The sequence below is a fragment of the Scomber scombrus genome, chromosome 21 (assembly GCF_963691925.1).
Source record: "Scomber scombrus chromosome 21, fScoSco1.1, whole genome shotgun sequence".
NCBI classification, from domain to species: domain Eukaryota; kingdom Metazoa; phylum Chordata; class Actinopteri; order Scombriformes; family Scombridae; genus Scomber; species Scomber scombrus.
This window is the reverse complement of record NC_084990.1, coordinates 14,948,700-14,975,292: the sequence shown is the minus strand read 5'-3', so window position 1 is coordinate 14,975,292 and position 26,593 is coordinate 14,948,700. Positions and strand designations below refer to the sequence as shown.

Sequence of the window (26,593 nt, the reverse complement as noted above, 5' to 3'; positions counted from 1 at the left end):
GGCTGCATATCTGCTTGGGTGAGAAAATCATTAGTAGTCAGTGCCATTCCTTTGTTGTTCTATACTTAGCTCAGAGTGGTCCAGTACACTTCATACTGTACACAGGGTATCAATGTAAAACTGAGCGTGCTTGATAAGGAGACAAAAAAAAGGCGAGCAGTCTAGCAGTTTTACATGGGAAGCTTAGGCTGATAATTAATGAGAAACACACACACACACACACACACACACACACACACACACACACACACACACACACACACACACACACACACACACACACACACACACACACACAGAGAGAGGCAGGCAGAGAGAGACAGAGAGAGGAGCTGTCCTTGGTGCTGATTCAGCCACCCGTGCTGGACTTCTGGCTCACTGCAGACTGTTGTGTCTGTCTCATTGCCCCCTGGCTCTCAGATTGTTTCCCCCCAACAGTGTTAGCTTATAATATTATAAGTATAAGTATAAGTATAAGTTTTAGTTTTAACATAATCTACTTCTTTATTAAAGGATAGGTTCATATTATTTTCAGGTCTATCTAGCCCATGCAGTTTACACGCAACATGTCACTGAAATCATTCCTCTTTTCTATGCTGGCCATGATTAGATCTGTCCCTAAAGCAGCTTCAGTGTAAGTAATGGAGGATAAATTCACTGTTAAGTTAATCTGGAGCTATTATGAAGCTCCAGGAGTTAAAAACAGTTAAGTTTCCGCTTTCTTTTTCCTTTATTTAACCAGGTAAAAGTCTCCTTGAGAATAAAATCTACTCTTAAAAAGAGACTTGGCCAAGAGAGCAGCATAAACATTGTTACATCAATAAATACTAACAACATAAACAGACTGAGAGAACTGTCACATACTACAAACAAGTGAACACAATATCCAGCCAGTAATACCAGATCATAGACATAGTCCAGTTAAGATGCAAACAGGTATGGTTTTCCAAAACATACCTTTGTGCTTCTAAAGACTGTGTTTCCTTGCTGAGCTTCAGCCGAGAGATATGATTAAATTCAGTAAAATAACAGAAAATTAAGAAGATTTGATTTTATCAACTCAGACTACTTATTACTGATATTAACTTAGGCTGAATGGACTGTGATTGATCTTCTCCTAACTAATTATTGTGTAACTTATTATCAAATATCTAAGACGTAAACAAAGCAGCATTAGTATAGTTTCACACGTCTCATCTGCCCACAGTTGGTCCACCTACAACTTGCCGCCCACCTCTGCGGACGTCATCATCTCTGAGCCAATACTGATCCAGTTCCAGCGGTTCCTTTTTGGCGTATTTTAAGGCGTCTGGACCAATCAGGACGCGCCGAGCACTTGGCGAAATGGAAGTAGTTGTGGAGCGCGTGTGTGCGCGCGAGGAGACGCAAACCGGCCGGTGGATGAGAGAGATAGACGGAGAGAGAAATATAATAACCAAGCAGCTTCCTGTGGATATTTTCTCCCACCGAACATAAAGCCTAATTTACAGGTCTCGCTCATTTGAGTGCTAAACCCGAAAACAAGAGGCACGTTCTCGACGGAATTATCTCACTTAAAAATTCAAGTTCCCAAATGGATGCAGCCAAAGAAAGATGACTTAGCCCTACCTCCGTGGATGAGAGCCTGTGGCGATGCTTTAACCTCTGTGTGCATAGTTTCTTCATTACTCTGTCGCCGTGGACTTATCAGTGTGCTTCAGTGTTTGCTGTTGAAGGAGCATTTTTTTGACCGGAGATGACGGAAATCAGCGAGAAGGAGAACGAACCACAAAACCGGGACCTGCACCGACCGCAGGCGACCGTGCCCAGCCAACCTGAATCAAAGGTAACAGTACACCTGTGTGTATTACTGTATACGACGACTAGATAATAGGTTATTGAAACTGAAGCAATGGATTTCTTAAGTTAATTTATAGCTAAATTCATCCTTATTCCAGCTTTAGGTTGGTTTATTTTTATACCATAATCATTTTAAAGGGGAGTTTGACAAAGCTTGTTTTCTTTCTTTACGAGTTTAATTCTGTGGCGTCTGCAGGTCTTACATAACAACCCTAAGCCTCTGTAATTCTTGTACCTACCCTGACCTGAGAGGTAGGGGGCAGAGATTACATGAAGGTGTGTGTGCTCTCTGTTGCATGTGTAGTGAATGCAAAAAAGGTTAGAGACATGAAATGAACTCAGATAAAGACTATTATTATCAGAGAATGAGATGCAGGAAGATAGTGCTTCTTCATTTATAGAAAGCATCCTAAATATTTAGTATATACAGTATTATGCCAGTGGAGTTATGAGCTTGTACCTTTGGTGGTCGTGTATCCTCTTGCTCAGAAAAAAGCATCATGGAAACATTGCACACATTGTTGGATTAATTTGGTATGGTGGCCCAGGTAAAAAGTGAGGTGCTAATCCCACATTTTCCCCCTACTCTCCACACAATTCATATAGTTCTTTGCTTTCTCTGCTAGATTATAACCTGGTTAGCTGTGGAGCAATTTTGACTGAACACATTGATTTAGAAATATGTAACATATCTTCCATCTTGAGTTCATCTTGAAATCAATATCCCAAATCACAAGATATACATTATATCTGATATCCTTCACGTTTTCTGCTTCTGCCACTTGGGATAGTCTGAAAAAGAAATATAGATTGATGAAACTGATATCTTTAAGAATATTGTATGTATATTGTAAGTGATTCATTATTGTTGTCTCTGCTCTTAGTTTACATTTAGCCTTTTAGTGATATTACCTGTTTTCTTTATCTGTTGCTGGTTTTTGTATTGTTTTGTTTGCAACTTTTTGTGCTGTTTTCTTTGCCAAGTCATCTTTGCAAAAAAGGTTGCCAACCTAAATGGTGCTTTCCTAGTTATATACAGGTTAAGTAAACTATAAGTTAAATTAAGGTGTAAAAGTAGATTTGGTCTCAAGATTAAGAAGCAAAGCAAGATTAACCTTATGGCCTTTATTATGTCAGTAGAGTATTATGCTGTAGTGGTGCATATTTTTAAACAAATTTTCAATTAAATTGGCATAAATCAGCTGACACACAGTAAACCTCCAGTTCTTGGGGCCCTGTAGTTCTTGGGCCCCAGTTGGTAATCCAGTTTTGGGTGAGTTTTTTTTAAAGAAAGATGGGCTTGTTATTTGTGATCTTTCTATTTCTTACATGCATTCCTCTCCATCAGAAACTTCAAACTGAGGATCTTTTGAGCAAGTTATTGACCTAAATCTCCTGCCGCACAATTATTTTTTAACATTAACAAATGAGTGTGAAGAACAGCCTTAATTGCAGCAGCAAATCACATTTCTGGTCATCACCACAGGGGCCTGGAATGAGCCTGGCAGGGCCGTACTCTTGTTCATTCAATATGACTGTAGACAAGACAATGGATGGTGGGCGTTAAGGTGCTGTGTGAATTTATGAGCAAATCGGCTAGCAGATGTTTGCTGTGTCTAGCTAGGGGCTGGGTCATAATTCACACAAATGGCTGCCCAGACAAAACAGAACTGGGAGGAAACAATCCTCCAAGCTGCGTCAGCCGTGTAGCTCTGTGTTTGCCAAGCCCCCGCCGGCAGCAGCGACCACTCCGCATCCTGCAGAAGAAAAATGAAGACGAGATGAGGGTGGTGAAGATTAAATGCATGTTACAACTTGGTTTTGGTGAAACTTACCCTTCTCTCTTAGAGCAGTGTGCTCGAGGATATCTCTAGAGGTCCACTTGTTTCTTTCTGTCACTCTCAATATTCTCATTTCTACAGTACGTATTGCTCTATTCATTTGGTTAAATTTTTCTTTCCCTCTTCTGTTGTCATCTTCCCCTCTCTCAGTTCCTCTTAATGCCTCTCTCTGAAGGCTTTCTCATCTCTTCATCAACCTCTCCTTCATCTCTCCCCCTCTGTCTCCCCACTGTCCCTCAGCTCTCAAAGTATTTATTACAGCGCTAAGTGAGCCTACCAGCTTTCTCAAGTGCTTCTAATAGAGACTGTGACAGTGGAGCAGATAGCTATTCCACCTCCACCTAAGGGCAAGGTGATAGCTCCGAAAATATTATTATTCCACTCTAATCACTTGGAGCACATGCCAATGAAGTGTCTCGCATTAAGTGAGGAATGGAGCTGTAGATGAACTTTGGAAAGACAAAGCAACGGTTAGGCTCTACGTTGTTCAGTGGTGGAGGAAATGAGAATCAGCCGCTGCATAAAGTTTGATATTTACAAAAGACAAGTGGGTGTAAATGCTGATAATGCGGTGTGCTGCTGTGCTCCGGTTGGCAGGGCCTTCACACGGCTCATCACATCGTCCGCCAACACAAAGACGTTTTTATGAGGTGAAATGATGGCAGTGCTTTTTCTCTCTTTTTGCCCTTCACGCTCACTTCTCTGAGCCCTCCTCCTTTTGCTGTTCTTTCCACTAACTTCCTTATCAGCCTGCATTATCCTCTACTTATCTAATTAAATTCCAGCTCTAGACTTACAGTACATATTTCCAATTTATTTTTCTATTGACTGTTTCCCCATTTAAAATGAAACCTGAGACGTGGCTTGGCGAAGCGCACCTGCACTTCACCTCTCTTTATGTCCATTTTCTCTAATTATTTGTTCATTTCTCGCATCGTCTTCAGCTGTCGGGGGCGGCTGTGGTTCAGGAGTCAGAGAAGCTCGTCCACTAATTAGAAGATCGGCGGTTCGATTCTCGGCTCCTCCACTCCACATGTGGAAATGTGTGGGCAAGATATCTTGGTCAAAATGAACCCCAAATTGCTCCTGGTGGCTGTGCCAGCACCCTGCGTGGGAGCTTGCTACCATCAGTGTGTGTGTGTGTGAATAGGTAAATGTGGCTTGTATTGTAAGAATGCTTTGAGTGGTCAGAAGACTAGAAAGGCGCTATATAAGTGCGGTACAATTACCGTTTACCATTCCTCACAGCTTTCCGCTTCACTTTCTGGAGAGAGTGACTGGCTGCTGATGGCTGCCTGAGTGCTCGAAAGAATAAGAGCGATTTAAAAATAGGATAGCCAGCGAGGGGTCATGACAGAGACAGAGAAAAAGAGGGGTACAGTACATGGATATGAGAAACCTGCTGAAGAGGAGATAAGAAACGACAAAAGAGAAGAGAAGAGGCTAGACCGGAAAGAAGATGTGAGTGACAGTGAACAGACACTTCTTCACGGTCTCTTCATTGTCTGAGAATTATGCAAGACCAGGGTTGCCAGGGTTGATGATTAAGACTTCTCCATTTTCCACCTTTCTTATCTTCAGTTTTAATTCTCAAACTATGCAAACATGCGAAACATCCAATTTGTATTTTTTTACAGCTTGGGAAGCAAATCATTATACAATGAAAATGATATTGTTTTTGTTCCTTTCAATAGAGTTTTCCTCTTGGTTAACTTCTGAATGTCAGATGGTGAAGAAACTCCCTTTAGAAGCAAATGAGACTGCAGAGCTTTACTAATGTGATTATATGTGTAAATGACATTTTGGAACTAAGTCTATTCTGCCTCCTTGTGATTGTTTCTTCTCTATGGCAGGAAGATGCATCTCTCAGTCAACTAACTTCTGACAAAAAATATGTTTCTCCTGCCGGAATGATTGACTTGCATCACTGAACTTAAAAAACAAACTAGTCTGTACAGAAAACGGATGAAAGCTTACAGATAGACAGATAGACAGGCACACAGTGAAAGATGGATACTTACAACAACAGAAAACTTGCAAAGGATAGAAAAAGAGAGGAATGAAATCCAGAATGTTTTATTCATTACAGAATACAAGCTGAAACTTTTCCTTTTTCCCGGTGTCACACTGCATTGATCCATCGTTCACCCAGCACCGTTTTGATTAATGATAATGTCACTGAATTACTGTCCTTGATTGAGTTCCAAAATGCTGCTGATCCAGCAGAGCCCCATGTGCAGTGTCAGGGTAAGAGCTGGCTCTGTTGGGGATAATGGACTTTGTTTAGTACTGACCTCAGGTTGCTGCTTCATTGACAGTGAACCTCTGAGGTTATTTTCTTTATAAAAGGCAAAGTTGATGTAATGGAGTGGAAAAAATAAAAGTTCTGATCCTCAGCTCTGAATGGCACACTCACCTTGATAACACCTGAAAAATGTTCACCTTTGACTGTAAGACTGAATGAACGATTAGTGTATAAACACGAGTCATAACTTAAAAAGAGCTTGTGTTGCTTAGCAACTAGGTTGTAAATGGGCTATCTACTCTTCAAGAGCATTCTGCTAGCACATTATTGTTTGTAAAAGAGCATTTAACAGTTAAGATTAAATTATTTTTGTACATTGAATCTCTCTCTCTCTCTCTAAGAATATAGAATAAATCATCTATAGAGGAATTTCTTCATTTACATTAAACCCTATTTACCTTCTAGTCAGTAAAGTAGGTTATGCTTTGAATACAATAATGAAGATGATCTCATCCTGCACTCTGAACATCCCACTTTTTCTCTCTCCTCTTTTAAGTCAGGTCAAGTCAGTTTCTTTGGATATCCCAAATCCCAAATTTGCCCTAGGGAGCTTTACAATTTGTAAAGTGAAACAGCACCTCTATCCTTAGACCCGTGATAAGGGAAAAAAATCACTTTAATGGGGAAAACAATTGAACAACCCTCAGTTAACTGTAAGCTTTTAAGATGAAGACAAACACAAAAAATGAATAGTGAAACAAGGTGACTGACATTATTGACTTTAATGTGCACATTTAAATATAAAACTAAAAATGGAGTCACCTTTCTCCTTTTGTGATAATTGTAAATCTTGCTGTAGAATATATTCTGCCCAGAATATCACATTTCATTAATTTTGTGTGTTGTGTCTTAAAGTGAAAATACCATCAAAACGTAATCAAATTGTTCTTATGCGCACCCCAATAAGTGTTCTTTCACCATTGTGTGAACATCAAAGAGCTGTTGTGGCAGTCACCTGCAGTAATGCAAGCTACAAAAGCTCCTTATGCAGTTAAGCCTTTTAAACGGCTGGATTTGGAAATGCAAGCTTCTTTTGCTGCACACTCGAGCAGGCAGAAGTATTCACTGGCACGAGGCTCATCACAGCCTTAAAAAACAACAGCCACACACAGAGCTGTAAATGTGACAAAGAAAGGAGCATAAGAGAAAAATGTATCTTGATTTACACCTTTTCTTCCATCTAAGATACTAAGATTTAATGTAAGTGGTTAGATTGAAACCTCAGGTTCTTAAGGTTCATTTCACGTTTTCTTTCCCATGTGTACAATCCTTAAACTAAATGCCTTATCACCAAGTTTGTAATCCTAAATCTATAATCTTTATGATCTATAACCTCTTGAGTAATAAAGTTTTGACGTGACAATGATTTGCTATGTATTACAGTAAAAGTTCAGTGAGTCATGCCTGTAAAATATTAAATGAACCCCCTGAGCTGCTGTAACAGTTTCTCATAAAAGTAAATGCCATTACATCTGACTTTGTTTTTTTTCTTTAAGGAAATTGACATTAGTAACAATTGTAATGACCTCAGCTCTCACAGGTGCTTTTTTGGAAGAATATGAAATGCATAATGCAAAAGCTACTTAAAAGCCCTTTAATATACAGAGACAGAGGAGATCTATCTAGCACTGAGAAAGCTGCAGTTAAACTGTCGGTTTTGTTCTGTTCCAGGAAGTTGTCAATTTGTTCCAAGCCCAGTGTGCAGCAGGACAGCTTGGGCAGTGAAGCATTAAAACTTTCCATTTGCACAAAAGGTCATTTCAGGAGGTGCACTTTTTACCCAACAACTTCCAGCTGGAACAACGCCTAATGAGGTCATCTTTAATTCAAAACTGTGGTCACTTTAAGAAGAATGCCAAACTTAATTAAGTGTCACTGTGTTCAATAACGCTTTGAGTATCATGAGCAGCTAGAGATTCCATGACAAACATGCATGAGCCAGGCATGTTGTGTACAAGATTAGGCAGACACTGTGGAGTTAGTTGTTCAGCTGAGTCCCAGCTGCACATAAGGCCTCTGCAAGCATGGCATGATAGAAGACCATTATAGATCTGGTTTCTGACATAACACACGTGGCATTTTTCATGAAGAAACAAGAGAAATATGGAGATGTATATACTTTCATGCAAACTGCCCAATAATATTGTAGGAATAAGATTAACAAATATAAGATTATTCAGCATATTTGGCTCACTCATGTTTCATCATAAATAGGGGTCTTACAACATACACTATACTGCTAAATAATAGCCATGTACAAGGACACAAACACAGCTGTGGAACTATTCAAGGATGATTGATATGCCTGACCAAGGATAAAACAAGCACTTTTTTGTCCAAACTAGGTTTATGAATGCAGCATGTTAAGTGGTCATATGCATATTTCTGCACAGTACCTGATCCAGAAAATGTAGGATCTAGGGTTTCAAACATAACAAGGCACAATGGTCAGGAGTGTGTGTTGAATGGCCAAAAACAAAACATTCTAAATAAATCGTTAAACTTGTGTTGCCACCTCACTGCATCACCTGTTATGACATGAAGCATATCATGTTCATTCAGGTGCAGCGCTGAAGTCACACATGTACCGGTTGATTAGCACCAACTGTTTAATAAATGCGTCACAATCACTGGCTTATTCACAGGTGCGTCACTAGTAATGTCCAATCATATTCATTCATATTAACCTCCTCCAAATGTGGTATGTTTGGTGCTGTTAATTTAACTAAGATGTTCACATATTTTTATTAGAGTCCTTGTTACTGCTCTGGTTTTTTGAGAGTAGCGTTTACTCAAAGAAGCCAAATCTAGCTGTATTTTACCATTTGCTTTAATTGGTCAGTTCTTTGATAGAAGTGTCTGATAGAAATTGCATTTGTGCCGCAATCCTGACTGTACAATAGGACATATATAGTGCAGAAAAAGAGAGACACTGGATACTAGTGGCACAAAGATGACTTTTCGCTTTTCGCCTTTCACCTGCATTTTCTGTGAACTCCCACCCCCCACTTCTTAATCATTAATTTATCCAGGCATCTCCACGACAGTCTATTTATAGAAGCCTTCACCAAACATCTTTACGCTCTGTGCTCATTTTCAAACGGACCAAAGAACAAAGCATAGACGTGTGCTCTGCCCCACTGTACTGTTTGTCTGTCAGAGGGCTGATAAAGAAAAGCCCTGGTGCATTGTGGAGTTTTAAAGACAAGGGGGGTTGATTGTGATGGTGGGATGTTTCACTGTATCTTTCACTCTCTTCACTCTCTGACCATTTTCTTTTCCTTGTTTCTGTCTGCAGCGTTTTTTCCTCGCTTTCTTTCACGGCCTTCGTACTTTTCTCTTATTCCTTCCTTCATCGTCTTCCTCAAACCACAGTCTGTTCTAGTACACATCTACACGCACTGTGATGAGCTAATTGCTGTCACTAGTTCAGAGTGTGACGGGTCTCCAGTTCTGTGATCCATAAATAGACTTTTCAAACCCCTTACAGAGAGAGAAAATAGTGCTATGGAGAAATAGAGATTTGCATTCATTAGAGCTCTGCTTTTGATTCTGCTCTGTTTTCAGGGGAGGAAGTTATCTGGTGTAAGAAAACACAGTGAAGCTCATTTTAATTTCTTCGTATTTATGAACAGCAGCTATACTCAGAGCAAAATTTTAAACACAAAGCCACATATACAGTAGATAATAAATACTGTTGCTCTGGAGCTCACAAATTTGAAAAGCTAGTGCTGTTATAATATATATATATAAAGCTGCAATGAATACTCAATCAATTAGTTGATAAACAGAAAATTAATCTACAAAAATTTTGATAATCAAAACATAATTAATTTTTTAAAGCAAATATACCAAAATATTTCTGGTTTAAGCTTCTCAAATGTGATGGCTTAATGCTTTTCTTTGTCACACATGATAATAAACTGAATATCTTCCAGTTTTTGGACAAAATAGGTGTTAAAGATGTAAGCACTTTCTCTTGGAAGTTATAATGCCCATTTTCAGTATTTTCTGACAATTTAATAGACAAAACAATTGATCGAGTAAATAATTTTCTGATAAATGAAAATAATTGTTAGTTGCAGCCCTACAATGATACCTTTTGTTGTAATAGTACTTCTGAAATACCTGTATCTAAATCTGAATACCTGTATGCATTTAATGTTTTCCCAAAGAAACTTGCCCAGCTATGTGAGGTTAAACTATGGTTTTAGGATCACATCCCTCCAACAGGATTTATAGTCTCCATAGACTTTACCACACTGAAATTCGAATGCACCGGTTCTGCTAATGTGAATGAGCCTATCAAACCCCTTTGGAAATGGTTGCATATATGGCTGTTATGCAGTAGTTTGACATTACAGTCCATGGTTATACAGACTGTCGGAGTGTTGTGAACTGACTTTGGTCCTTCAACAGTCCGATATCTGTTCTACTTGGCAAAAAGAATATGCAAAACAAGATGGACACCCAAACAATACAACCATATGTGATTGTTGAACATCTCATTCTGAAACTGCAGGCATTTATCTGCTCCTATAACAGCCTCCACTTTTTTGGCAAGGCTTTCCACCCAATTTTGGCAGCAGGGATTTACTCCTATTCAGCCACAAGAGCGTCAGTGAGGTCAGGCACTGATGTTTGGTGACATTAGAGACATTACTCAATTCATCCCATAAAGTTTTTGATGGCATTGAGGTCGAAGATCTGTGCTGGCCAATCAATCACTCAAATGCTTATTTGACAGCACCTTTCATACATGTTGGTGCAATTCAAATTGCTTTCAAATGACTAAAATTGTCATAATGAAACTGGACTAAATCATTGTAAAAGATCATTGTATGCTGTAGCATTATGATGTCCTTTAATTGGAAGACAAATGGACACCAACCTCCTGGTGTACATACTTTTGACCACATAGCATAATTCTATAAGTGTCAAAGTGCCCAAAGCAGAAAACTGAGAGCAGTCATAAAACACTTTTTTATGAAATCTTTTAATGCTTAAACTTAACGGGATACAATTACAGGAATTTTGCAGATACAGTTGGAGCGCCCCCACTTTTGATGATTTGACCCTCTTATACTACTTACAAAATAAATGTGGCATTAAACTAGCCAGTATTCCTTTATGTCCCTATTAGCCTCGGTTTTATCCCCGTTTCTTTGTTTGTTTAATCTTTGTAAAAGCTCAGGGAGGCATTTTAAGCTATTGATTGTATCGGTCATGTGTTGCCCAGTTTGTGCTTGAGAAAGTTGTTCTTTTTCCCTCAGAATTGTAGCAAAGATTGGCCTTCACCACAAATAAGATTAACAAAGTCAGCTGAGTTAAAAAAAAAAAACTAAAAATCTAATAGAGAGGACCATCCATTACTGAATGGTCCACTAGTCGAGCCAAGAAAAGGCCATTAAGGAAAGCATGGACTCAGCTCCCTGTAGGAAACATTTATGAGAGGCACTCACTAATGGGTCAACAGAGAGAACTCTTTTCATCACTCAAACTAATTGGCATCTGTGAATCTGTGGCTTAAAGAAGAAAAAGAGGAACCTGCTCGATGCTATTGATTGAATTTCCTGCGAAGGAGTGCAGATGGACGATACAGTGGCTTTCAAAGGCATGATGAGGATGCTATCTCCTCCACATAAGCATACATTTAAACAGTGATATAAAACATCAAGTTTTACTGTTGTGTTAAGTTCCTTTTATTGCAGTAGAACACTATTTGCTACGCCACTACAAGTTAATGCCACAAAAAAGAAACTGTCCATGAATCCAGAAATAAATATGCATGTACAATATTGATGTTTATGGAAGGTCTACAAACAATGTTTGCTGCCCTGTCACTAACATAGACAGCTAAATGAGCTCTGTGTAAATTGGTGAGGTACTCTTCAGTCTCTATATCATCCTTGCCCTCATTCTGTAGGCCATTCTTTTGATGTATGAGTTTGCAGCAGTTATTATTATTTCCATATATTGGATCCCATAACTCTACGTCCCAGTAATTGTTTGTCATTACCAGGTCTCCTTTTTCAGGGGCGGACTGGTAACAGAAAGCAGCCCAGGAATTTGCTGTCTAGCAGCCCCAATGTAATACAACAAATTCAAACTGACACAACATGTTTGTATCAAACCTCTTCCTTTCTGACTCTGCAACCGAATCTTCCAGAGGACCAGTTATTAGTTGTATTCAATCAGTAAGACCACAGAAAACGTATCTATGCTTCAATTACTTTTAAACTTTATTGTTTGGTGGCACTGGCCAGTCGCCACATACCTGTCTCCGTGAAGGTTCCTGCAAAGACGTCCTCAAAACTTTCACTATCTGACTCAGGTTCATCTGTTTGTTAAAAATGCATGAGACAGACATCAGAATCTGACATCAGCATCAAATATGGTGTATTCATAAAATTCATGATGAATAGTCCAACCTTGACATAGACAAATACATATGTGGTGTATTATGCAACATACTTGCCATGAACCTTGTAATGCAACAATAATAACTGTAACTAAGTAATCCAGCCTGATTGTATGAATAATGTATTGTGCTCTCATTTACGTCATAGTCACACAATAACATTCAATAATGGCGCACAGGTGGTCGAGTGGTTAGAACGCATGCCACGTACGTAGCCGACCCCGGTTCGAATCCCGGCCGGAGGTCCTTTGTTGCATGTCACACCCCAACAACAACATTTTGTTCTTTAGTTAGTTCATTTAATTAGTTGACGACACACAGCATGCAAGCATGATAAGGCATTTGCTCCCTGCTCATTCCTATTTGATGTTTCTGACTCTTCGCTACAGTCCTCACTATCACCTGCACACTGCTTAAATAAATCTGTCATCTTAACACAGTTTGCAGCGTCAGCTTTCAAAACCTTTTTCTTTTTTGGCACACCTTCTCTACACTGCCAACCACAGGTTTTCTCTTTCTATCCATGTTTCGGCAGCAACTGCTTCTTTTAATGAGTGCTAGATATTAACCGCCCAAGTGCTACTTTTAGTTGTGTTGTCAGCAGCTACCTGCTATTACAGAGGCTGTATTATGCTGGGGGGGGAAACCCAGCCCTCACAAGACCAGCCCACTAGGAAAATTCCCGAACTTAACAAAAACTACTCCTGACCTTTACTGCAGCCGAGAGCACAGGATGGCAAGCATGTGGGAGGGGGAGGCAGGCAGAGTGAAAGATAAACACAGTGTTTGGAGTGCATCACTGACAGCATCAAATGCAAAGGTGCAGGCCGCTCAATAAAACTAATCAAACGTGAATTTTAAGGGGTATTGACTCAAGTGGATTCGCAAGGGATGGCAAAGTAAGGTGGGGAAAAAGCTGAACATAGAAGATCAGAAGCTAGCCTGGTAGTGCAAGGACGGTCAGAGGGTAGAGCTAACAGACTGTATTTTAATACAATGACTTTTTCAAACACTGCACATCCCCTCGAGCTGAACACTTTTTGGTGATTTCAAAGGTCAGTTGTGTTGTTCCTACTTTATATTGTCAATGGTCACTTGAAAATCTGCAAGTATTTTTCTCCGGAAATGACCAATACTGCTCTAACTTTTACAGGGAATGTTATTGTGATGTTGGACCCCTTCTATCACAGTTCTCCTGGAACTGGTGGTAATGTGTCATGTCTTCATTATGGAAAGTCATCTAAACTACTTCTTCTCCGCTTTGTCTTTCAGCTGCAGCGACTGAAGCGCTCCCTGTCCTTCAAATCAGTAATGCGCAGCAAGAGTATGGACAACTTTTTCCAGCGCAGCAATGGTGACTCACGCCCACCCTCCACCCTTATTACCACACCTCCACCTGCTCCATCTCTTCCCCCCCTTTCTGAGTCTCCCCTGGCCTACGAGCGATCTCCCTCCCTTTCTCCGTCTATCAGTCCCAACCTGTCACTGTCGTCGCACTCACCTTCCATCAGTCCCTCACTTTCACTGACCTGCAATATCCAGCAAAAGTCTCAGGCGCTGCAGCCTGTCAAGACACACTGTTTCCAGGAGCACGTCTTCCGTAGGCCTACCAACTGCCAGCGATGCAAACACATGATCCAAGGTGGGTAATTGTGCTTTAAGAGCAGTAAAAATCCCCATATTTACCTTTCGTTTTAATGCATGTTGCTGGTGGTTTCTTTACTGAAGGTCTCAAAATGCAGAAATCTGGCTGAATTTAAGTATATTTTAGCACTGTGCAAATATAGTTAAAATGTGCTTTCTGTAACATCAGATTTGAAGAGAAACCTCACCCAATTCACAAATAAACCCATTTCCCTCTTACCCCCTTTTGGTATCAAGCCATGTAGATACTTTTAGGGTTTTATTTGCACATGACTTGATGTCTCTGCCCCCGGGACTTGTGGTGTGCGTGTGGTTCTCAAAGGATTACTGCAGATCATTAGGCATGATAATCCACAAATCTCACTGTGGACAGTTAGCATCAAGATTATTCTCAGCAGAAAATGGTCCCCAATGACAATTATTGACAGCACTGACTGCAGTCCAATCTTGTGTGCTATTAACATACTTCCACTGGGAGATGTATTGACGTGTGCTACAATTGGTATGTGGACATTTCTCAACAGCACTGTTCGTAAAAGCGAATCTGTTAGACAGGCCAGCTCACTTTCTAAAATTTTTAGTCACCAGTAAAAAATCTATGTGGTCATTTACAGCCTCCAAATTGTAATACAATTGAATTGCTACATTATATGTGACTGATTCCAGGAATTTAGGAGTTCATAACCAGTTTTATAACCAGAAAATTAACTTTGAAAGCCATTGGCATTGTGATGATTATGTTCAGGGCCCATATTCTGAAATTCATAATAACTGGCAAACTGCAGATGCCTTCCTTAGAGCGTATTATGATTTCATTGGTGTGGCCTATAAGGTCTAGTGTTTTAAACTTCACTATTTTAAATGGTTTGAAATGTTTATCTGTCGTGGTTTAATGACTAGTATAGCTCATTGTAATACTTGTTTTGGAATGATCTATCAAATAAATCATATTTTTCCCAAATTCATTTGAAATACATTTTGGTAAATGCTTTAGAAATTCTCTACTTTTCAAAAATAAAGCATCGTAAAGTTGCTGTCAGTCACAAAATATCTTTGGAGTGTGGAAGCCTAGTTCTAAACAACAAAATTGTCACCCACACTACTATTTTTTTTGCAGCAGTTTAAATTGAATAAATAATGAATTGAAAATGAAACAGAAATTCAGTCTGACTATCAGGCCAGGAAAGTCGAACAGCTCTCATCTTTTTTATTGTAAAAATAACTATAATTGCAAACCATCCAATCCCTACAATAGTCAACCAACATGATTTGCAAATGATAATCGGAAACAGGAAAGTAAAATGCAAATTTGCAATAATCAGACATCAGACCACAACAATTAACAGTAGTTTTTTCAGCTTGAAAGATGTTGTTATTATACTTGTAGTATACTTCTATATATACCGTATAACACAACTTACTGATGTTTGCAGCAGGGATTTATCTTAACAGTAAATGTCCGTGTCCATGCAGGGAACTCCAAGCAGGGGCTGCGTTGTAAAGCCTGTAAGGTGGCGGCCCACCTCTGGTGCTCGTCCGAGCTCTCCCAGCAGCCCTGTAATGGCAAGGTAAGATCACTTCAGTCTGACTTATCATCAACTCTCACTATCACACACTATGCACCTTTATGTAACAGTTACACCTTACTACCCACATAAAGTAAAGGGTAACACACAGTTTGTGCCTGGAACTTGGCTTGATACTTGACTCCGAAGTATGTCTGGATTCATGACATGGTCAGTGAGACTGCAGCGACATACATACAGGTACTTGCTAATAACTAACTATTAGTATAAGGTCCAACAATAATGATTTACCTCAAGTGCAACACAGTTAACCTCACTGATCATTCAGTTTTTTTGAGCAGTCTCTTGCTTTTTTTCTTGTGTTAGTGAAGCATTTAGTTAACTTATCTAAAAAAGTGACTTTTTTTATGATCATGTGTTGGTATTAAAGTTTAATTATCACTGTCACTGACTTGTAGAAGTAATTACAAGTCAGACCACTTTTGATTGGACAAATTGTTCAATCACAGGATTAGGGTGACTAGTCTTGTAGGCTTTACTCAGTTTCCTACCAGTAGTAAAAGCCACAGTAGTCAGTAATACTACTACTACTACTAGTACTCAAGTAATTGACTGAAAATGTATGAGTTCTATTTAGGCCAGAGACTAACACAGACTGCATTGTGTCAGCAGAATTAAACTGCATCTGGATGCTGTAATTGTCTCTCAGTCAGTTGGCATAGCCTTTAGTCCTTGTAATATGCTTAGCCTCAAAGCCCCCTTCTTGTTAAAAGAGGATAAATCCCTTTTTAAACCAGCAGAGACAAAAAAGGTAGTGGTTATAAATGGAATGTGAATTGACCAGGGCTTTGCAAAGTAGACTAAGACACTGGCAGATGTGTGAAAGGGAAGCGATGGGATAGAATTATCTTCCAACTATAAATGCCTTAAGAGGAACAAAAAGCTAAGGAGCATGATACTAATAAAGTTTAAGTCCAGGTCCCAACATTTTTTCACTCAGCCTTTTTGTCCTTTCCTCACACCTCTGCTGCTCCTCTCACATAACTCCCTCCTCTCTTCCTCCCTCTTGTCTGGGTGCTACATTTCCTTCCTCCCCTCTCAACTCTGTCAGAAAATCAATATCTCCCTGTACCAGCTGGTCTGGCTAATTCAGTGTGAAATTCAGTGTGTTTGAGGCACACAAAATCCCTGGAGGATATGACACGGCAGGCTCTCGCCAAGCCTTCGGCAGTGTCCTTTTCGATCATTGCACATTCATCAAAGCAAGTATTAGGTATTTTACAGAAACTGGATGGAGCTCGAGGCTACTTCTTTACACACCTACATAACTCAAGGTCGGGGGTTCACAGACTCGTAACTAATGTGAAGTTACAGCAACGCACAAAGGTTTTGAGTGCAAATAAATTGTTGGAATTTTAGTAAAAGCTCTGTAATTGCTCATTTCATGGCATATTGATGCATCATTTGAACTTTAACGGAAATGCAAAAAAATATTGGAACGTAGAGCTGATTTGAGCAATAAATGTGCTGATGTTGATAAAGAAATGACAGAAATAGTCAGACAACAGCAAGAATAAATTTAATCCTTGTGACGGGTGGAGGAAACTTGATTTGCTGAGTAGAAGTGCCAGTCTGACTGCTGGGATGACTTCAGGTCAGACAGAGTTGTAATGTGGCTACTGCAGGGAGAAAAGAGCAAAGTGGCCGCTAAGCACCCGAGTCCAGTGAAGAGCAGGAGGAGCAGGCCATCTTGGTGTGACTAAGGCACAGCTTGCACAAGCTTGCATTTATGTAAAGTAGTGTAATAACAGACAAAAAAAAAAAAAGAAGAATATTGATGACTGCACTTCTTCTGGCTCGCTCTCAGCCCATTTGCCGAGTGCAGCCATATATGACAAATGGCTTTAAAATATCCTCAAAATCAAGCAGCTTTAAATGACTTTGGAATCATGACAACCCTTTGCAAATCAAAGTTAATTAAACTTAAAGATGTATTATAGTTTGATTAAAGCTGAGCACTGCATTAAATAAGTGCCTCTCTGGGAACGCTATACACACCCATCCTCAGCAGACTTTGTGTGAATCTCCTCTGTTAAATCTCAGAGGTCAGAGTCTAATCTTGCTCTCTGTGGATCTCAACTGAGCAAAACTGAAATATCGGCTTGTCTCTTCACTTGAATTTCAAGATTTGTTCAGTCATGCTGTACAGTAACCGCTGCCGATACCTTGAGATGTAATTTGTCTGGGTGCGAAAGGGAAGATTCAAAGTTTCTGATGATGAGAAAATAATTTATCTACCTCCAGTTCTGAACACAACAGCTTGATTCAAATTGGAGCCCTGGCAGAGAAGATGAGGGCAATTGCCACTCATTAATTAGCATAATCCAACAGTAAGTGAAGCATTTGCCAAGTTTGTTTACAGAGGCATCCTTTGTTTGTGACAAAGTGCTCCGCAGGAAACACAGGACACAAATAGATTAAAACAATGATAATGAAAGCAGTATTCAGGAAAATAACAACACAAATTGAAAGACACTTGGAGTTGTATGCATTGTCATCTGTACATAGGTATGTATCAGAGCACCTGTGGGATTTTCTAAATGGGCAGAAGTGCTTTTAAAGCTGTTTATAGCTGTAATAACTGCTCATTTTATAATGGCATCAAATCACTTCTTATCACTCCCAATCACTCCCCTTATTATCATTGCATTATTAGTTTCAAATATGACACAACTCTTATGAAATGGATATGGAGTCATTTCAGTGTTATTCAGAGGTTAAGTTTGTGTTCCCTAAGAAAAGGGACGAAGAAGAGATTCTGGGCAAATTCCTGTCAGTCAGTCGTGAATGCCGCCATCACATTTCTTCCATACCTTAAAGTGATATTTGGGTCAATGACGTATAAGGATTTAGAACAACTCAATTGTAGAATAATAAAAACAAGCATATCTAATGCAGTAGTTCAAACATTCAGAATGTTGTGTACCTGAAGCTCCATATTATACATTTGAAATTAAGTGATTTTAGTGGGTTTTTCAAGATTAATTGGCACTGGCCTCTAAAAAGAGTCATGTGGTGCGACCACGATTCATCTTGAAATAAATTAATTTACTTAACACGCTTCACATCTTTTTTTACAAGTTTTCAGTAATATAAAGTGTTTGGAAACAAAGTATTTGCATTTTTTTTTTAAATCTTTGTAAATGATGGTCTTTTATTTATATAAGACATTTCAAGATGAATCATGGTCGCACCAAATGACTTTTTTTTCAGGCCAGTGCCAATTAATCTTGAGAAACCCCCACTAAAATCACTTTCAAATTGTAATATGAATTGTCAGGTACACAACATTCTGAATGTTTGAACTACTGCATTAGATATGCTTGTTTTTATTATTTAAAATTGAGTTGTTGAAAATCCTTATACGTCATTGACCCATTTGACTTTTGGATGACTTTTGTACTTTGCAGAAGGTCTATGCTCACTAGATCAGTCAAATTGTCATGGCAGTCATTTTGATGTATTTCCTTTATATAAATATATTCCTTTACTTCACTAGCAGACATCGTTGATGATAGGCGCACAACATGTTCAAAAGTGTTAATGCTGCACCAAAGTGAAATGTCTCCATTCATTGATGGTGATGTATCATGATGTGGCATGCGTGTGAAATACCTTTTATGTAAAGTAATAAAAACATTGCCTTTCCTGAGGTCAGGCTGAGTGACAAAGTGGCAAGTTTTATATATTTTCGCCTCCATAATAATATGTGGTCCAGAAAATGCTGTTTTATCATATTCATATGATTTAAATGAAGCTCAGCAGTTAAATGCTGCTGAATTCAAGCAGCATTACGGCAGAAAAATAACTTTTGAGACATTTTTTTTATGGCATGTTTTTTTCAGCATGTAGCACTTTGACCAGATATAAAAAGAGATGCTGAGATGAAATAAAGCTGAGATACTATCTTTGTAACTGGTTTCTATTCAGAGAGGATAGAACAGATTCATCACAGCTCCTCTGTCAAAAACAGGACTTTGTGATGTTGTCTATTAGACTGATGAGTCACGTACTGTAGCTAAACATATTTCTCGGGCTAAATAAAGAAACAGAATCAGATATCAAAGGTTGTACATTACCTGATCTGCACTGGTTGATCGTCTCTAGTCTGACAGTGAAGGGCCTTTGTGGTGTTAAACACTTGGACCATGTAGATAAATTTGCTGAAAGGGAGATGAGAAAAAGTTTAGTCATGCTTCATTGGGCATACAGCGCCTGGGGAAATTTCTTCAGAGATTCATTCACTCAAATTCATGGTGAGTGTATCATTGCCACCGAGAGTGGGTAATAATAATACAGTGGTAGATCATATCAGCTGATCTCACTTAAATATGTCAAGAATCAAGATGGAAAAGTGTGTCAAAGGCTTTTTTTTCCCACTTCTGTTAAACTGTCTTTTAGAGTAGAAGTACCAAACTACAACCTCATTTGTTGTAATTTCTCTTCTTCCTCCTGCTGTCCATATATTGTAGGGCTCACATGAAAAACTAAAACACAGCTTGACATAAAAATATATAAAGTAGTAGTATTAATTTGTTTCCTTTACAACTACACTACATTAGCAATTTAACTTCAATGCTTGGCAGTTGTCGGACATTCATTATAGTTTAGCAAAGAGTAAGGTAAAGGAGCTCAAGCTGGAGAATAGGCATTATCGTTGCACTCGACAAATATTATCGGCTTACATCCTGTCTCATACTGATAGCCTTCATTGCATAGCATACATTAGTATTCAGGACCGTGCCAAAAGGTTAGACACACATTCCCACTCTCTTGAATGAGAAGGTGTCCAAACTTTTTGACTTGTACTACACTTCCACAACAGTTATTTGTTAGAGATTTCAGTTGAGCTGGAAAACCTTTTCAGCTATTCAGCTTTCATCACAGAAACTGTAGCTGCACTTTCCCCAGATAAAATCATACAGGTATTGTCTTACAGCAAAACATCTGCCCTAGTTGTCTTTTTCCGCTTCAAATAACATTTCTCCTTCCCCTGTTATCCCTGTCCTATCCTTTCGCCTCTCTGTCTCCCCATCTCTCTGCACGCCTGTCAGACAGGAGCTTTTAAGAGAAACTTTAGCTCTCCTCTGCTAACCAGCGATCCACTGGGTGTGGTCAGAGAAGCTCCTGCTGCTCAGGGTGAGTGATGGAGCCACTGGCTGATTTATCACAGCATCAAACAACTGGATTCTTAGGATGAGTTATCACCTTGTCTGTGGCCTTGAGCCATTGATGTCTGACAGGTCAATGTGTGTGTGTGTGTGTGTGTGTGTGTGTGTGTGTGTGTGTGTGTGTGTGTGTGTGTGTGTGTGTGTGTGTGTGTGTGTGTGTGTGTGTGTGTGTGTGTGTGTGTGTGTGTGTGTGTGTGTGTGTGTGTGTGTGTGTGTGTGTGTGTGTGTGTGTGTGTGTGTAAATGCAAGTGTGTGTTTCAGTATAGTGTCAGCTATAAAATTGCACATATGTTGCTCTGTTCCATTTTGTCTGGCTGTGTAGAAGCAGATAATGGCATTGTTGACCCTGTGTATGAGGCACTGCGCTATGGGACATCGCTGGCTCAGATGAGTCGCTCCAGCTTCAGCAGTATCTCAGAGTCGCCCTGTCATGAGGTATAAAACAAACACACACATAAAATACACAGACACATAAAATACACAGACAACCCCAGTCATTCACATAAATTCATGTCGACTACAATCATACTAAGAATGCTGTTGACATTGCTGGCTGCAAACATGTCTTTATTATAGGTAGAAAACGTGCAAGACAGGATAGAGAACCAGCCTATAGCTGAAGAGGAAACTATCCCAGGAAGTAAGTCCTTCTTGATTTCATTGTATTTTATAGCTTTGAAGATGAACCCCATAGTATTTCAGTGTTCCTAATAATATCTTTCTTTTGTTATGGCCAGTGCATTAAAGGTGAGTTGTGGTCAATAACTGCATATTGTGGTTTCCCCTAACCTGCCTCATCTATTCCTAATTTAGTGGCAATGTTTACATTTTATCAGGCTTTTAAAAACTGTAAAATGGTTTTACTGGTTTTCTAGTCATAGTAAGTCAGTTTAGGACGAATGATGCAATGGTGGCTAGGTCCAGGTGTCCAAATCAACACAAACAGTGTTTAAGTTGTTGGATATTTATTTAGATCCAGAACAATGTAAGCTGTTGCTGTACTGCATTCTGGTGTAGTAAGAGAGATGTTAGTGGAAACATTTGTATTTCCTCCTTTTCTGCAGTTCATTTCCCCATCAGAGGAAATTGATTAATCAAGCAAGCATTTTTGAAAACGGAAAACACAGCTGCTGTTTACAGTTAATATATTCTTTGCTGTTAAATGTCAGTGTGTTTGAGTCACAATAAAAATAATGTAATTTGTCAGAAAAATTCATCATAAATAGCTTGGGGGTTTGTTTGGTGAAACCTTCCTCCCAAGCCCTTTATTAAATTTCAGGAAAAAGAACAGTTTCAGTGTATGGAACTTTACAGAAAACTTTATTTTACATAGAATACACTATTTTTCCCTGGCAGTTGAAGTACAGATGTTTAGGGTCTTTCCACAATGTGATATACTTGTTGTAAAGGAGCAATACAAGCTAAATGTTGGACTGTTAAATAATTACATTAACCACACACAGTACACTATAGCTACTGTGTGGGAGTGTGTGTGTGTGTTCTCTACCCAGTACTTTCCCTCTCAGTCTTTAGTCCCAGGAGAGGGGATCATCTCTGTTTGTACTGCTGCCACTTTACAGAAAATGACCTTGGCTTTGGCCTTCCTTCTGTTTGCTGCAAAGTGACATGACTTCGCTCTCTGTGTCTTCCTCTCCTCTCTTTCTCTTGCACCAACACTCTTTCCCCCTCTCCATTTCTTTTTCTCACACATTCACTCTCATATTTCCCTCCCATTTCTTTTCTCTGTTTCTCCCTCTTTCCTTGTGTTCATGTGTCTGTCTCTCCAGTGCTCACCCCTCCTGAAAGCGAGAAGGCTGATTCAGAAGACAGGGTCAGCCTAAAGGTGTGTAGTCAGCATTTCTCTTTTCTTTTAGCTTGTCTTTCTTGGCAAAGCTGCACTCTGTCAGCCCCCTTCAAAAATCCTTTTCACTCAGTTTCAGATTTCCACATGAGCATTTCTCGCCATCTTTCTTTATTTCAGACTCCCAAGCGGGTAGAGGTTCACCCCATCCACACCTATGTGGCACTCTACAAGTTCTTGCCTCAGGAGAAGAACGACTTGGAACTACAGTCAGTCCTGTGTGTGTGTGTGTGTGTGTGTGTGTGTGTGTGTGTGTGTGTGTGTGTGTGTGTGTGTGTGTGTGTGTGTGTGTGTGTGTGTGTGTGTGTGTGTGTGTGTGTGTGTGTGTGTGTGTGTGTGTGTGTGTGTGTGTGTGTGTGGAGATCAGGTGAGAGAGAAGAAGTGTGTACCCAGCCGAACTTTCATTGACACTCACACACCATCTGCCTCCTCAGCAGGATGATCATAGGGGGTTGCAGGGTTCAGGTTTGGAGGAGGAAGGGAGCGTGCTGGGAGGCTGGGAAGGACAAACAGCTGCGTTGAGTGTGTGACAGAAAAAAAATAGTCTTTGTGTGTTAGTAGGTGTAGGAAACTGCTGAGTGTGGTATGACACCCACCAGTAATCTGGAGGATGCGTCTGTGCAAGAAGAGGCATCTCTTCATGAGGACAAAGCAATCCATTCTCAACAGAAAATAACTCATTTCCGTGTGACATTTAATGTAGCATACATAAAACAAGAGAACAAGAAGTCAGAAAAATGTTATAGCAACTTCAACCATGCTACAAAGGTTACATGTCCACTATAGCCTGATTTTCAAACTTAAATAATTGAAATACTTAGCTATAAGTTTAAACTGTAAGAATAGATAGGTAGGGATACATGATGAAATAGCTAAAAGTAATCAATAAACAATAAAAAATAGGTTGAAACCACTAAATGTATCTATGTGTGAAATAGGTAGCTAACAGATAGTTACCACATATGTTTCTGACATCGCTGAGATAGTAAGCTAAATGTATTACACGAGATGAAATAGTTTGTGAAAAATAACTAGCTTAATAGCTAAATGTATCATATATGCTGTAGTTGACATAGTTAGCGAAATGTATCAAACTGTTTAAATATTTAGCTAATATAAATAGTTGAAATAGCTAAATCAGACATTGTTGAAATAATTAGCTAAAAGTATCAAACAGCTGAAACTGAATAGAAAAGATACCACATGCTTTTTAAATAGTTTGCTAACAATAACAGATAAGGTTGAAATGGCTAGATGTATCAAATATACTGTATTAGTAGTTTTAGTAGTTGTAGTTACCTAAATGTATTAAACTATTGAAATATTTAGCTAAAATAGCTAAATGTATCATATATGGTTAATATAGTTAGTTAAAAGTATCAAATAGCTGAAATAGTCAAAAGTCAAATGACTGAAATGTCTACTGATTACCAATCACATCTGGTAGCTGTACAAATGCAAACTAACCTAAACATGGACTGTTAAATTGTATGAGAATATTATTGTTTTATATAATTAATAGTTTCAAATAACATTCAGTTTGAAGTAATTTCAAATGAACACATTCATGGTGTTGATGAACTTCAACTTCATCTGACAAGGCTGTGGGGGTATGTCAGACAAAATAGTTAAGATACTTACTTACACCCACTAAAGATAAGGTGTAATTTAAATGTAGTCAAAAGTGTTTGTTTACAATGAGTAAAAAACCAAACAAGCCTGTTGCCATACTAGCAGTCACATGGGAGAAGTTCCTCAGGAGAAATACTGAGAAATAACTTGTTCATTATAGTAATTTCTCTTCCTCTTGCAGTACAATGTTTCAATTCTGAAACATTACTTAATGTAAAAGTTATTAATCGCTGATTGTAATGCAACTATGACATTTTCCTGCGATAAGACTGGTTTGACATTTTTAAGAGTAAGTTTGGTTTTATGCCAAGAGTTAGATGTGAAAATAGTTTCATGTTCTGTAGACTAAATAGGAAGCTAACAGTTAGCAGGAAACAGCAGGCCAGATTGGGATTGCGGATGCTCATAAATGCTTAAATAATCATGTACAAGTTGCCTCTGTAAGCACTTTGTCTGAATGTTTTTGCTCTAGGCCGGGCGACAGAGTTCAAGTCACAGATGACTCCAACGAAGACTGGTGGAAGGTGGGCTATGAAAACATTTAAAAGTCATTACAATTCCTATTCTTTATTGCTTTCTTTCATTTACGTAATTCCTCCTACTAAGCAAGTGCTCAAGTGAAGATTGAATAGATGTTACAAACATGCGGCCTTCAGTTAAGTGGTAATAGAATCAGTTGACTCCTCCATCCAAAGCTCATCTGTTCAGAGACAGTAAGACTAAGGAGCTGGTGGGTGTGATTGAAGGACAGCAGTTGTGGGTGTTAGCAGAGCTAGTTAGCATGGAGAGGAAAAGAGGAATAAGACAGATTGCAGTTGGTGTTTAATAAGGCAGCTGAAGAACTTAACCTTCACCTGCCAAAGGACAGATGGGTCTTTACATGAACAAAACACCAGGGAAAAGTACCAGATTATCCATTTTCATAAACGGGCTGCAGATAAGCATTTTGTCAGAGTAAATGTTTTTTTGTTTTATTTTGTTTATTTTTTTTATTTTTTTTAGTTCGAACCTGATTATTTAACAAAAATAAGACAATTGAACTGTCTAGTTTACTCTTGGACAGTTCATACTCAAATGCTTCTGGTAACATTTGCACACTATAATGGGGGTGATTTAAATGTCAAATACATACACATTTCTTTATAGATAACTGGCAATTACACCCACAGAAATGTAGTGCCATTTCTGTGTAAACATTGCTTAATGTGAAAGAACCAACATCTCATGTGACTCCAGCCCCCATTGGCTTTGAACGCCTTTGGACAGCGTCTCTAAAGCGAATAATGGGGGATTAGTGCTCCACAAATACAGATGCTTTTTGGTCTGATGTTGCTAATTAGGGAACAAAAGCAGTCTTTATTTTAATTTTTCTGCTAATTGTGATAGTTTATTCAAATTCAGTTTTTTTATTGTGAAATAAATGTGATGCATATTCAGGCAAATGGTCCAGTAAACAAAAACACAGAGAATCTAATTATATGAAGTGGGACAAGGACTGAATTAGCTGCTTGTGTCATGTTCTTCTGTTTGTGTTGAAATGAAAGAAAGTATAGTAGTTGTCAACAATGAAGCAAATTGTGGCTCATTTCACAGAGGATACATTTTACTCAGACAATAAGAAGTCCTGTAGTTCTTCCACTGTGTACCACGATTCAAAACGAGTAATTAGTGACCATTTCTTTTTTTTTCCTAAATGGGTTAAAAAAAAAAATCTATGTATATCTGTCAAAGACTAACAGTGTGTTTGTGTATGTGTGTGTGTTTGCTCATGTTTACCAGGGGAAAAGCAGAGACAAGGTGGGATTTTTCCCGGCCAACTTTGTGCAGCGGGTTCGCCCCAGTGAGCGGGTGTGGAAGGTCACGGCTGGTTTCCATGGTAACCGAGACAAAGGCGAGATGACTGTGAAAGAGGCCCAGGTGAACGCGCATAAAATACACTGTTTATCACTCGCTCACACACACACACACACACACACACACACACACACACACACACACTGAATACATAAAAAATGTATGCAAATTCATGCAGAAAACTGCTGAGATTACAGAGGACAGCATGTTATGGCTTCCCAATGCAGCTCACTTTTAGCCTCAGTCCAAAAACTCTCTCACAATACTGAATGTCACTTGCCCCTCCTCCTGCTCCACGCTCCCATCTCCCCTTTCTCACCCACTCCCCTCTCTCCTGCAGATCTGTGTGGGGAAAAATGAGGAGACTGACAGTTTTCTACGGCTCAGCAGCGGGAAGAAAAGAGGCTTGGTCCCTGTGAAGTGTCTGCTAGAAATATGA

The 26,593-nt window shown here is 39.1% G+C and overlaps 1 protein-coding gene across 1 annotated transcript; it reads left to right on the top strand.

Annotated features, from left to right (window-relative positions):
* Positions 1-1,735: 1,735 nt before the first annotated feature.
* LOC134003205 (SH3 and cysteine-rich domain-containing protein 2-like) lies at positions 1,736-26,593 on the top strand. Its single transcript, XM_062442337.1, has 11 exons — positions 1,736-1,825; positions 13,679-14,048; positions 15,524-15,618; positions 20,691-20,775; positions 21,130-21,242; positions 21,384-21,447; positions 22,595-22,650; positions 22,789-22,877; positions 24,773-24,824; positions 26,080-26,217; positions 26,495-26,593. The coding sequence occupies exons 1-11, from the start codon at positions 1,736-1,738 to the stop codon at positions 26,591-26,593; spliced, it is 1,251 nt and encodes a 416-aa protein (XP_062298321.1).